The sequence below is a fragment of the Trichechus manatus genome, unplaced genomic scaffold (genome assembly GCF_000243295.1).
Source record: "Trichechus manatus latirostris isolate Lorelei unplaced genomic scaffold, TriManLat1.0 scaffold00333, whole genome shotgun sequence".
Classification (NCBI taxonomy): Eukaryota; Metazoa; Chordata; class Mammalia; order Sirenia; family Trichechidae; genus Trichechus; species Trichechus manatus.
In genome coordinates, this window is record NW_004444269.1 from 451,861 (window position 1) to 464,840 (window position 12,980).

Genomic DNA, 12,980 nt, shown 5'->3' on the forward strand with positions numbered 1-12,980 from the left:
GCCACCCATGTGTCTGCTGTCCACAGTTAAACCCTTGCCTCCTCTGTCCTTGCTTACAAAGGCCTTCACAGCTCTCTTGAGGCCCCGATGGAGTTATTGTGCCTTTTGCTTATCACCACCCATGGGTATAGTCCTGCCTCTATAGAAACAACAACTAGTCTATGAACGAGGCCTCCACAAGCTGATGTCACCCACCAAGTTCACAAAACCATGGCCCTAAGACAGCAGGCCTCTTACCTGGGTTTAGTAGTGAAGTTTAAAAGTCCACTACAAGCCTCTTTAAGCTCCGTAGTCACAATGCTCTGATCTCTTCCTACAGCCTAAGGTTGAAAGCCACAAGTGCTTGTCCCACCAAAAGTTTCTCCTTGAGAACATATGGCTCCCTGTATTTTTGCTCCTTTGTTTGTATTTCTCTTCATTCTAAGCCCATGCACCAATTGTTTGTGTCTCTAAGAATTTGCTTTTAAAACTCTAGGCACCCCACCCCCCCACCTCCCAAGTGCAGGGGCAGGTCTGTGCCTGTTCACTGACCCCTCTAGCAGCAGACTTGCATTCAAGGGGAAAAACATGGAGCTGAGTTAAGCATGCTTAATTTATTCTTCCCAAATTTACCAATCAGATAAGTCATTTCACCACTCCCTGGGTGGAGTGAGTTAAGGAGCAGAGAGAGGAGCAGAGTTGGTGGATGTCCAATTAAATTTGAATTTCCTATATAGTGAATAATTTTTAGTATAAGCATATCCCAAATATTGCATGGGACATACTTCTACCAAAATTATTTGTTGTTTACCTGAAATTCAAATTTAACTGGGCACCCTGTATTTTATCTGATAACCATAAGCTAGGTATCAGTCAGGCACTGTGCTAGGTTCTGGGAATATAAAATGAACATAATCCAGTTCCTGCTCTACAGAGGCAGAGCTAGAAAAGCCAATAGACAATGCCAGATCGACAATAAAATCCCAAAGCCTGCTTTTTGAGCATCTCTTGCCACCACAGGAAAAAATTGGTAGCAGTAATCATCAGCACCTTTATCTTGGACCATAAAACCAGTTGCATTTGCTCATGTGTAGAATAAGACTGACTGTCACATGCCATATACCAAAACTATCCCTGATCAGTTGAGCCTTCATTTTATCGATGATTATGTTGGGCACAGAGAAATCAATAGTGAGCCAGAATCATTTCTTTCCCTAAAGATTCTTCTACTACCAAGGAAGATTGCCAGATAGAAACCTACACTTCACTGTGATAAGCTCTGTGGTGAAGGAAATCTCAAAATTTTCTTGAAGCACTTAAAAGGGACAACTAACTCCAGCTTAGGAGGTCAGGAAAGACATTTTAGAAGAAGTGGCACCCACACTCTAAAATTATTAGTTGGCAATGACCCCATACTATGGAATGAACTGGGTACAATTTTATAATCAGTTTAATGTAATTTAGATAAATATACAGAACCAATACCTCTTCTCCAGAATACTGGAGAAATCTTTATCCAGGAGTGACTAAAACGTGATACCTTCAATCCCTTTCCTTGTCATCCTGCTCTTTCTTGTTTATTGGTCATTCACTCATTTAGCAAGGATTTACTGACGACTTAGTACTTGGCAAATGCTCTGCTAGGCACTGAAACAAATGGAAAGCAAATCAGACACATTTCCACCCCTTGGGCACTACGATCTAATGGGAGAAGAGGATATTACACAATCACATGAATATATGTATGTGCACCATGGAGGAAGAGTTGAGTGCTGTTAGGTTAAAGAAGAGGATCTGCTTCACACTATAGGCTCAGGTACGACCTTTTCAAGGAAGGGACATTGATCTGAGATCAGCTTTTGCCTCTAATGCAGAGGTCTCTTTGAATGATCATAACTTTCTATCTCTTGACTTAGATGGCTGAGAAAAGTCTATTTCTATGTCTAGAGCGTGTGTTTCCAACAGAGGTGATATCACTCCCACGGGGGCAAAAATTGGTTGTTGGAGAGGTGAAAAAAAATCTTACTCTTTTTATGTATAAAGCATAGATATACATAAAGTACATAAACAGGTATTCAGTATATACACGGTATTAAAATTTCATGAAGGAAGGGGATGACTAGGAAAAAGAAATCTAAAAAGCTACTTCCCATAAAAAAACTCATTGCTGTTGAGTCAAATTTCAAATCATAGCAACCCTGTAGAATAGAGTAGAACTCTCCCCATAGAGTTTCCAAGGCTAGAAATCTTTACAGAAGCAGATTGCCACATCTTTCCCCCATGGAGTGGCTGTTGGGTTCGAACTGCCAATCTTTTGGTTAACAGGCAAGCACTTAACCACTGTACAACCAGGTCTTTAAAAAAAAAAAAAAAGCTCCTTGGGGGCAATAATGAAAAAAATGTTGAGAAACACTGGTCCAGAGTTTCTCACAGTCCATCCAATGCTCCCTCAAAATATTTATGGAATATCTACTTTGAGGAAAGAATAATGAGAGGCACAGGGGATATAATGGTGCATAAGACAAGCATGGGATCTTCTATGTTACTAGGGGAGAAAGAGACAAAAACAAGTAAGTAAGAAATTAGAGAAAATAATGACAAATTTTGGTAAATGTGAAAAAAAGCACATAGGGGCCAGAAACAGAAAATAATGAAGTGGGGACTTCTGAATGCAAGACTAGGCAAGGCCACTCTGCAAGGCTCTCGTTTGAAAATAGGGGTTCTTGTATGCTTGTACAGATCTGGCTGGGGCTATGGGACAGCCCCTTTAACTTATCTGCAAATTTCTATTATTTTTCTGTTCAGCAGCTTCATGCAAACTTATGCTTAAGGTCAAAAAGGCTATTGTGTCTGCTTTGACACCTGGACTTTGTGTGGTTCAAACCATATAACAGTTGCAAGTCACCATGTTTGTGAGGTGTGTCTATATTAGGAGCTTTATGAGGAACTTAAGGCTGTATGAATTTAGTTCATCAAAGGTTTGCCCATTTGGAAAATGAAGAAAAAGTTATTTGAATGCTAGCAAATCCACAGCTTGGCATTTTCAGAGAACTCAGGGACAATGTTGGAGACGTTTTTCCTGAGAACCCCGTCCTGTGGGAAGGTGACTCCTTTAAAAAATCATCTGAGATTCACCGCTGCCAGGATTGAAATACGAACAGCTTTTCAGAAGACAGTCACATTTTCAGAACTCAAGGCAGGATATGGTATTAAGTTCTGCTGCTTCCGCTTTTCTAATTCTTTCTGACCTCATCTGAGCAGCAACCACCAGTCTTCCTCCTTGGATAGAAGATAAGCCTGACGTTTGGTGAGACAGACAGGCAGGTCTCCATGCGTCTGTGTCTGCTGCTGTTGCTGATCCTGGGTGAGTAGACGGCCAGGCAGGGTCAGTGACCTCAGCTCCTTAGATCTGTCAGGGGGGACGTTGGGGATTTTCTGTCTCTGCTTCCGCTCAGAGTTTCAGAGACAGACAGCAAGAAATGGGAATGAGCAGAGCAGGAAAACCAAAAGGTTCCAAACAAAAACATCAGGACAAACCAAGTGTGTTACCCTTTGTTGCTCACCCATTTCTTTTTTAGTCTCATAGCAAACTTGAATTTTTCTTTCTGCCAAACCACAACTCTACATCCCTCCCTCTGTCCCAGCTTCAAACTAAATTTTTCAGATAAACAGTTAATTTCCAAAACTTAGGTGAGGAGGGAAGATCAACTGAGAAACATGACCCTTCCTTCGATTTTAAGCCAAAATTTAACCAGAGGCTGAAAAAGTAGGAACAACAATGCCAAAAAAATGAAGGATGGATAAACCATTTCTTCAAGCCATTTTCTGCCTCTACACTGCTGATTTCAGGCTGGAGAGGAGAGGAGGGGATAAAGTACAAAGCTGCTGAGAATGGAATAGCAAAGAGATGAGCCAGGGTTGTATATACAAGCCATTTCCTCTTTGGAAAACATAGACTTTAATTAACTAATGTTGCTTGGGGGCAATGGGTGGTGTGGAGTGGGAGTGAAAAAATAGGAAGGAAAAACTAAAGAAGCAGTTGTGGCTGTGTTGTTAGGAAATTTCTGAGAGTTTCTAATTATAAAAGTTTGGCAAACACAACGTGCTAATCTTGGACTCTTGGCTCCCTTGCAGCTCCCGGAGGTGAACAATCTGGTAAGTTTTCCCCTGTCTGTTCCTCATGGTCTCTGGGTGTTGATCACCTCAGCCAGCATCGCTTGTCCCTGCCCTGTAGACGACAGCTGCAGGGATGTAGCAACAGCAGTGGTATTGCTAGCCTGAGGTCATATCTGTTATTACACTGGACTAGCAGATCCTCCCTTGGCTTCTCCAACCTCCAGTTCCTTCTCCATTACTGGGGCACCGCAGTGTAGAGAGGAAGGGAACGTTTGCAGCCTGAAGAGCAGAGGCAGATGGCGGATATTGAGAGAGCTTCAGACCTGATCTCCCCTATACCCTGAAGCACGTCCCTCTGTATGTCCAAACTAGTTGCTACTCTCAAAGGACATCGTAATTGCTCCCATTCGCAAAGGTAAATGTTACAGCCAAATCCTTACATACTTCAAAAAAGGAGCTCGTGTTATTATCACGTCTCAACATCTGGGCCCATCAGTCAGTTGCAATTCTATACACCAGTCTGATTTCTCAAGCAGCCCAGCCTCATTCATTTAAATTCATTGTATCCCTCAATTATTGATCAAGTCCAACTTAGATGGTTTAAGTGGAGAGAAGTTGCCTTCCCCTAGAATCTTCAACTAAGCAAGGTTTAAAAGTATTGAAAGTGAAAAAAAAACTTGTTCATTAAATGTCAACAATCAAGTAGAAAATGGTTTTCTAGAGTGTAGAAATGCTCCTGGAGTATCTACATCTCAGGTTCATCCTTATCTGGGCAGGAAAGTACAGAACAAGAGCATTTCAGAATCAGTCCACTTCTTGAGGCCCTCACAGTGTTTGCCCAACTACAAATCACATCTCTTGGGCTTTTCTGAGACCTCAATAGGGACCTGAAACCTATTCCCTATAACACCCACCTGCAAACCTCCAGGCAAGGCATTGGAGGAGGAGGTACAGATTTTGTCCCAGGCCTTTCCTCAGGTTGGTTCTGCTCAATTTCCAACTTGGTGGTGACTTGGAATTAGTCCAGGCAGACTCCTAGCTCCAAGGCTAGGCCCTCCTCTGTTCTGTACCCACCCCCATTCACCTTTACCTGCCTTCATCTTTCTATTTCCTGTTCAGGAGAAGCTCCAAAAGCAATGGTTCTCCTTCAACCTACATGGTTCCCAGTCTTCAAAGGACAGACAGTGACTCTCACATGTAAGGGATCCCACTCCCCAGCTTTGGGAGACACATCTTGGTATCATGAGAAGAAATTGTTGAAAGAAGACTCTGAAGAGCTCCAAGTAGAAAAATCTGGAAAGTACAAATGCAAGACCAAAGGATCCTCTCTCAGTGACCCCATGGATGTGGTCTTTGTATCTGGTGAGGAAAGAAAGGGGAGTCTTTGAAGTCAAAGTTGGCAGAGTGTTTGAGGGCTAGGTTAATGCAGGGATCCCAGACAGAGCTGTAAACAGGCATGGGGATATTTGATGTGCTGACCCAGGGGGGAAATAAGAAGATAGGGCAGCAGCAGGACACTGCATTGCCCATCTTATCCATCCAGAGAATTGTTGGCATACCAGTGGCCACTAGATCAAAAAGAGATCTGAAGAAAAGCATGGGATAAAATTCTGCTTTTGTTTAAGGATAAGTATGAGGAACTCTGGGTACCACAAGTGGTTGAGAACTCAGTCATTAATGAAAAGGATGATGGTTCGAATTCACCCAGAGGTGCCTTGGAAGAAAGACCTGGCAATTTGCTTCCTAAATGTCAAAGCCATGAAAACTCTATGGAGCACATTTTACTCTGACAGTTTGACTCAACAGAAACCAACAACAACATGAAAATCTCTCAAGGGCATCTTCTGAGAATCAGTCCACTTTCTAGGGCAAGGAAGAATTGGGTATTGGGACCATGTGCAAATGTGGGGTATAACATTTTCAGGCAGGTACAGAGCTGTAGCTCTTCCCTCTTGGGCAGAAATGAGAACTGGAAGAAAGAAGCAGTAGGGGATAAATTGAATGTGTTCCTCCATCTCTTTGCAGGCTGGCTAATCCTCCAGGCTTCATACCCTGTCTTTGAAGGAGACAATGTAGATCTGAGATGCCAGGGGAAAGAAGACAATGAAATTATTGACAGGATTTACTACAAGGATAAAAAAAAACTTGATGAGTATGAGAACAAAAAGTGTTTCACACTATTTTCAGTCTCTAGGGACAATGGCGAATATTATTGTATTGCTTCTGGGGAAAACGCATGGACCCTATACGAATGGACAGAACATTCAAATCATCTAAGAATTCAAGTTCAAGGTAATGACTACACTCCTGTGGGTAATAGGGCTTGGCAGGAAAACACTGTGTGAGGATTGAGGGAGAGTGTTCATTACGGGGAATCTCATGAAGAGCTTCATGGCCCAGCCATAGGAGACGGGAGGTGGTTCCATCCCCCTGGTTCTCTATCTCCTGACAGCCAATGCTGAGAACACAGGGGTTCATCTCCAGGAGCTCTGAGCCTCATTGTCCTGAGGATTGTGTTTGCTCTTCTCTCTAGAGCTGTTTTCGCCTCCTAAGCTGACAGCCAGACCCTCCAAGCCCATAGAGGGGAGACCAGTGGCCCTGAAATGTGAGACCTGGCTCCCTCCACAGAGGTCACACATTCAACTTCAATTCTGCTTCTTCAGAGGAAGCCAGGCCCTGGGAGCAGGCTGGAGCAGGTCCCCAGCGCTCCAGATCCCCACCATGTGGACCGAAGACTCAGGATCTTACTGGTGTGAGGCACAGACAATAAGTTCCACGATCAGAAAGCGGAGCCTCCCATCTCAGATTTATGTGCAGAGTGAGTGTTCATGGGGCTGCTTGTCCAGAGTCAGAGATGGAGAGAGGGGAGTAGAGCAGTGGCATCTCCTGTCTCCTGGAACAGTGACATAATAGAGCAGAGCTTCCAGCTCTCTTTTTATCCCTCCCTCTTTATGTTTCATATTGGCATAACTTACTTCCTTAGAACACTCTTGTCTTAGGCTGGGTTCTCTAGAGATGAAAACCAGTGACTTATACAGATGATAGATAGATAAATATAGATATATACACACAGAGATTTATCTCAAGGAAATAGCTCACACAGTTGTAGAGGCTAGCAAGTCCCAAGTCCACGGCTCAGGCATCAGGCTGGAGGCTTCTCTTGCCTCACGTAGCTGCAGGGGCTGATGAACCCAAGATTGGCGGGTCATATAGCAGGCTGCTGGCTCTCAAGCTGGAAGGCTGATGAATCCAAGATCAGCAGGTAAGACAGCAAGCTGCTGGCTCACTGGCTGTAGAGATCGATGAATTCCAAGATTAGCAGGCGATACGGCACCTGCTGGCTCAAGTCCCAAGAACTGGAGGTCAGATGATGATGAGCCAGGTGCAAGATCCAGAGCAAGCAAAAGCCAGAGAGCTTTGCCAGAGCATCCATATATATTGGATGCAGCCCCTCACCCCCAAGGAAACTCCCCTTACAGCTGATTGACTGATCACATCACTTCATGGAGATGATTACATTATACCACAAAATAGAGTATAACTGCATCATTACATAACTGCCAAATTGCATCATTACATAATTGCCAAATTACATCATTACATAACTGCATAACATTGAAAATCATGGCCCAGCCAAGCTGACACATATTCTTAACCATCACAATTCTCTTCCACCTAAGTTGGATAGTAGCAGTTACTGATCACTTACTGGGTGTCCAACCCTATGGACATTACAGAGACATATAGGATATATTCTCTGGTGAGTTAACAGACAACTAGAAACACAGCTGACCACATATAGTCTTTAGAGGTCACAATGGTGCTTCCATTTGTGGACCTAAATGTAAACCAAAGTAATCAGAAAAGAGGGAGATAAGCATGAACTGGAAGTAGAACTAGAGAAGAACTTTGGGGAAATGGAAGTGTGACTAGAGGACTCTTGAAGGATAAGAGGGAAATGTGGATTCTGAGTAGACTCACTTCAGGTTAAGGGTTCCTAAGAGATAAATGTCCATAAAATGTTACTGCAGCCAACATTAGATTTAGGAAGATCATGGATCTGGTGCCCACATTCTCCAAGAATGGGAATTGTGTGTGTGCTGGAAGAGGGCAGGGTGTTGCTCCCTTTATAATAATATGCACAATTAATTCCTTATTTCCTATTTTCACCTCTTGCCTGTTGCACTTGTTGCTGGTGTCCTCCAGGAATCCCTGTGTCTGATGTGAATTTAGAGGTCCGAGCCCCTGGGGGGCAGGTGATCGAAGGAGAAGATCTAGTCCTTGTCTGCTCTGTAGCCAAGGGTACAGGCACTATCACATTCTCCTGGCACAGAGAAGGCAGAGTAAGTCTGGGAAGAAAGACGGAGCGTTCCTTGCGGGCAGAGCTGCCAGTCCTCGCTGTGAAGGAAAGCGATGCTGGCAGATACTACTGTACAGCTGACAACGTTCACGGCCCCATCCTCAGCAAGTGGATTGCAGTCATCGTGAGAGGTAAATTACTATGCCTCTCACTCAGCCGGTGGTTCTCAAACCAAGGTGTAGCACTCTTTTAACCATGAGGATCTTTAGAAGGAGGTAGAAGAACAGAGGTGTGAAGATTTAAAAGCTATCTAAAGATGGCAAAATAAGTTGAAGACACCTTACTTATTGTGGAGGAGACTGAGTAGTGATGAAAACAAAATTACCCAGAATTACTCCTCGCGTTTTTAGGAAAATGCTTCCGATTATTAGATGAGCAAAGTATGGTCAGTGGGAAGCAGAAACTATTAGAGATATGTCAGTTCTAGGCTCCTTGACTAGAGTTATAAATTTGTCACAGCATCAGAGAGCCTCTCTGACAGTCCTTTTGTCTTTGTCAGTTCCAGTGTCTCGTCCTGTCCTCACCCTCTGGACTCCCAGGGCCCAGGGTGTGGTGGGGGATGTGGTGGAGCTTCACTGTGAGGCCCAGAGAGGCTCTCCCCCGATCCTGTACCGGTTCTATCATGAGGATGTCATCCTGGGGAACAACTCGGCCCCCTCTGGAGGAAGAGTGTCCTTCAACCTCTCTCTGACTGCAGAGCATTCTGGAAACTACTCCTGTGAGGCCGACAATGGCCTGAGGGCCCAGCGCAGTCACCAAGTGACACTCAATGTCACAGGTAAGTAGAATACACCTACAGCAGTTACAGCCAAGAACAGACTATGTTTTCTCACAGAGGTCCACTGAGCTATTTGTGTGACATCTCAGCAGACTCCGTACTTTTTCTGCCTTCACTTGGGATCTCTGGTATTCATCCTTGTGGCTACAAGTTCAATAATTTAGACTCTTCCTTTATTTCCTCCACCATTGTCATCAACAGCCACATATTCCACACAGTCTTTCTAGTAAAGGCACAAAGACCTTCCAAAAATGCCAGATATATGATGGTTCAGCAATTACTGACAAAGGAGCTGAATCCTATAGAAACCCTTATATCTGAATTCCTTTGTACAGGAACAAATGACCAGATCATTCCTTGACAAAGTTTTCTGCCCCTACCTCCAGCCAATCTAAATCCCTACTTCGCTTCCTGGATTGCTAAGTATAGTGTCCCTCCTGGCAGATACTCACAGCCATCAGAGCAGCAGGGCTCCCTCATGGTCTCTAGATTCTAATGACCTGCCTGGCCTTCTCACTTTCTCCAAATTCATTCTAGAAGGACTTCTTGAGTGCTGGGGTCTCATGTGATCTGTTATTCTCAGTATCCCCAAACAAAATTTTTCTTCAACAGGGACACTAAGGCATCTCATATTTCCTACTTCCAGCCGGTGGTGGCAATTAGCAATATGCCCAGCCATGTAGGAGAGACCTTCAGTCCCACCCGTGATCATTACAAAGATCCCAGCACTTGGAAAGTGGGATGGTGCACTCAGACAAAGAAAGAGATAGAAGCATAAAAGATAAACGGAGATGACTCCCAGTGACTGAAATCCTTACATTCTCCAGATTTTGCCTTGACTTCTTTCTTTCCAAGTATTCCAAACTGTTAGGGTACTTATGACTTCTTCCTTAATGATAGCCCTTCCTATGGCCAAATTTTGGCCATGACTTATGAAGGCATTGGAAACTGAGAGTTTCAGACAGTATCTTGAAACCAGGATCCCTGTCTTAACCATGAAAATATCTAGTTGTATAATGTTGAACAAGTATCTTTACTAATCTTGTCCTTGATTTCTTCACTTATAAAGTAAGTGAACAAAGTAGATCAATGAGGTCCAAACATTTTGATTCAACACCACTTTGAGTCAAAGATTGAACATGCATCCTCAATTTGTGTATTTATTTGTGAATTATATACATGCGTTATTGAATTAATTAATATGCACATTATAAAACAAGCACAAATATATTAAGTATGAAATAAACTATATTTTAAAATAGTCTTAGAATCTCTGACTAAAATAGTAACTGAATATACTGCATATATTTAGAAAATCTTAGTTTACTCTTTGTGGCACTCATTTGAGGTCTGGTTCTGAGTTTGGCTTATTCCCATTGGTTTTATCATGCTGTCATTGTTTAAAAAGATATCTTCACAAGATTTCCAGACTAAGTGGAAACAAAGCATCACTGATTGCTCTTTCAAATCCATGCAACTTATTTTTGATCCCGTACTCTACTTATGCAAAGATTTGCATTGATATTGGCTAGTAAATTTCCATTCTCATTGATATCAATCAATTGTCCTTGTAAAATCAGTGGCAGGTGCTACATGTTTGAATTTATAACAAATAGGATCAAGCTTTGAAAGAATTATAAACTGATTACAACTTTCTATTTCCATATATTTTTAAGTGTGCAGATATAAATTTTTAAAGTTGACATATTGTCATTTTCTGGTAATAAAACCACATAAAAATGTAAATATTTTTAAACAACTGTTTTCTGAAATATTATCTCCATTTTTGTTGTTAGGTACCATCAAGTCAGTTCCGACTCATAGCGACCCTACATACAACAGAATGAAACACTGCCCGCCAGTCCTGCACCATCCTCACAATAGTTGTTACGCTTTAGTCCATTGTTGCAGCCACTGTGTCAGTCCATCTCGTTGAGAGTCTTCCTCTTTTTCACTGACCCTTTTCTTTACCAAGCATGATATCCTTCTCCAGGGCCTGATCCCTCCTGATAACATGTCCAAAGTACGTGAGACACAGTCTTGCCATCCTTGCTTCTAAAGAGCATTCTGGCTGTACTTCTTCCCAGAAAGATTTGTTCATTCTTTTGGCAGTCCATGGTATATTCAATACCCTTCGCCAACACCATAATTCAGAGGTGTCAATTCTTTTTCCATATTCCTTGTTAATTGTCCAGCTTTTGCATGCATATGAGGTGATTGAAAACACCATGGCTTGGGTCAGGCACACCTTAGTCTTCAAGTGACATCTTTGCGTTCCAACACTTTAAAGAGGTCTTTTGCAGAAGATTTGCCCAATGCAATACATCTTTTGATTTCTTGACTGCTGCTTCCATGGATGTTGATTGTGGATCCAAATAAAATGAAATCCTTGACAACATCAATCTTTTCTCCGTTTATGATGATATTGCTTTTTGGTCCAGTTGTGAGGATTTTTGTTTTCTTTATGTTGAGGTGTAACCCATACTGAAGGCCGTGGTCTTGGATTTTCATCAGTAAGTGCTTCAAGTCCTCTTCATTTTCAGCAAGCAAGGTTGTGTCATCCGCATAAGGCAGGTTGTTAGTGAGTCTTCCTCCAATCTTGATGCCCAATTCTTCTTCATATAGTCCAGCTTCTCGGATTATTTGCCCAGCATACAGATTGAATAAGTATGGTGAAAGGATACAAGCCTAACACACACCTTTCCTGACTTTAAACCACGAAGTATCCTCTTGCTCTGTTCTAACGACTGCCTCTTGATCTATGTACAGTTTCCTCATGAGCACAATTAAGTGTTCTGGGATTCCCATTCTTTGCAATCTTATCCATAATTTGTTATGATCTACAGAGTTTAATGCCTTTGCATAGTCAATAAAACACAGGTAAACATCTTTCTGGTATTCTCTGCTTTCAGCTGGGATCCAGCTGACATCAGCAAATGATATCTCTGGTTCCACATTCTCTTCTGAATCCAGCTTAAATTTCTGACAGTTCCCTGTTGATGTACTGCTGCAGCCACTTTTGAATGATCTTCAGCAAAATTTTACTTGTATGTGATATTAACAATATTGTTCCATAATTTCTGCATTTGATTGGATCACATTTCTTTGGAATATGCATAAATATGGATCTCTTCCATTCAGTTGGCCAAGTAGCTGTCTTCCAAATTTCTTTGTAAAGATGAGTGAGCACTTGCAGTGCTGCATCTCTTTGTTGAAACATCTCAATTGTTACTCCATCAGTTCTTGGAGCCTTGTTTTTCACCATTTCCTTCAGTACTGCTTGGACCTCTTCCTTCCATACCATTGGTTCCTGTTCATATGCTACCTCCTGAAATGGTTGAAGGTTGACCAATTCTTTTTGGTATAGTGATTCTGTGTATTCCTTCCATCTTCTTTTGATGCTTCTTTAGTCATTTAATATTTTCCCCTTAGATTCCTTCACTATTGCAGCTCAAGGCTTGAATTTTTTCTTCAGTTCTTTCAGCTTGAGAAATGCCTAGCGTATTCTTCCCTGTTGGTTTTCTAACTCCATGTTTTTGCACATCATTACAATACTTTGTTTTCTCAAGCTGCCTTTTGAAATATTCTGTTTAGCTCTTTTACTTCATGATTTCTTCTGTTTGCTTTAGCTACTCAACATTCAAGAGCATGTTTCAGAGTTTCTTCTGACATCCATTTTGGTCTTTTCTTTCTTTCCTGTCTTTTTAATGACCTCTTGCTTTCTTCATGTATGATGTCCTTGATGTC

General features: G+C 42.2%; 1 protein-coding gene across 7 annotated transcripts in view; it reads left to right on the forward strand.

The window, feature by feature from the left end:
- FCRL3 (Fc receptor like 3) overlaps window positions 1–12,980 on the forward strand; it is a 70,302-nt gene that overhangs the window by 36,454 nt on the left and 20,868 nt on the right. For 5 of the 7 annotated variants that reach the window (XM_023725602.1, XM_023725604.1, XM_023725600.1 and 2 more), the window contains 7 exons: window positions 3,241–3,343; window positions 4,114–4,134; window positions 5,215–5,457; window positions 6,121–6,387; window positions 6,629–6,913; window positions 8,302–8,586; window positions 8,955–9,233. In XM_023725602.1, coding sequence (XP_023581370.1) covers window positions 3,310–3,343; window positions 4,114–4,134; window positions 5,215–5,457; window positions 6,121–6,387; window positions 6,629–6,913; window positions 8,302–8,586; window positions 8,955–9,233 — 1,414 coding nt within the window. In that variant the 5' untranslated portion in view covers window positions 3,241–3,309. Of the gene's footprint in view, window positions 1–2,357; window positions 3,344–4,113; window positions 4,135–5,214; window positions 5,458–6,120; window positions 6,388–6,628; window positions 6,914–8,301; window positions 8,587–8,954; window positions 9,234–12,980 lie in introns of those variants that run through there. The other 2 variants (XM_023725603.1, XM_023725605.1) reach the window with 2 other exon arrangements.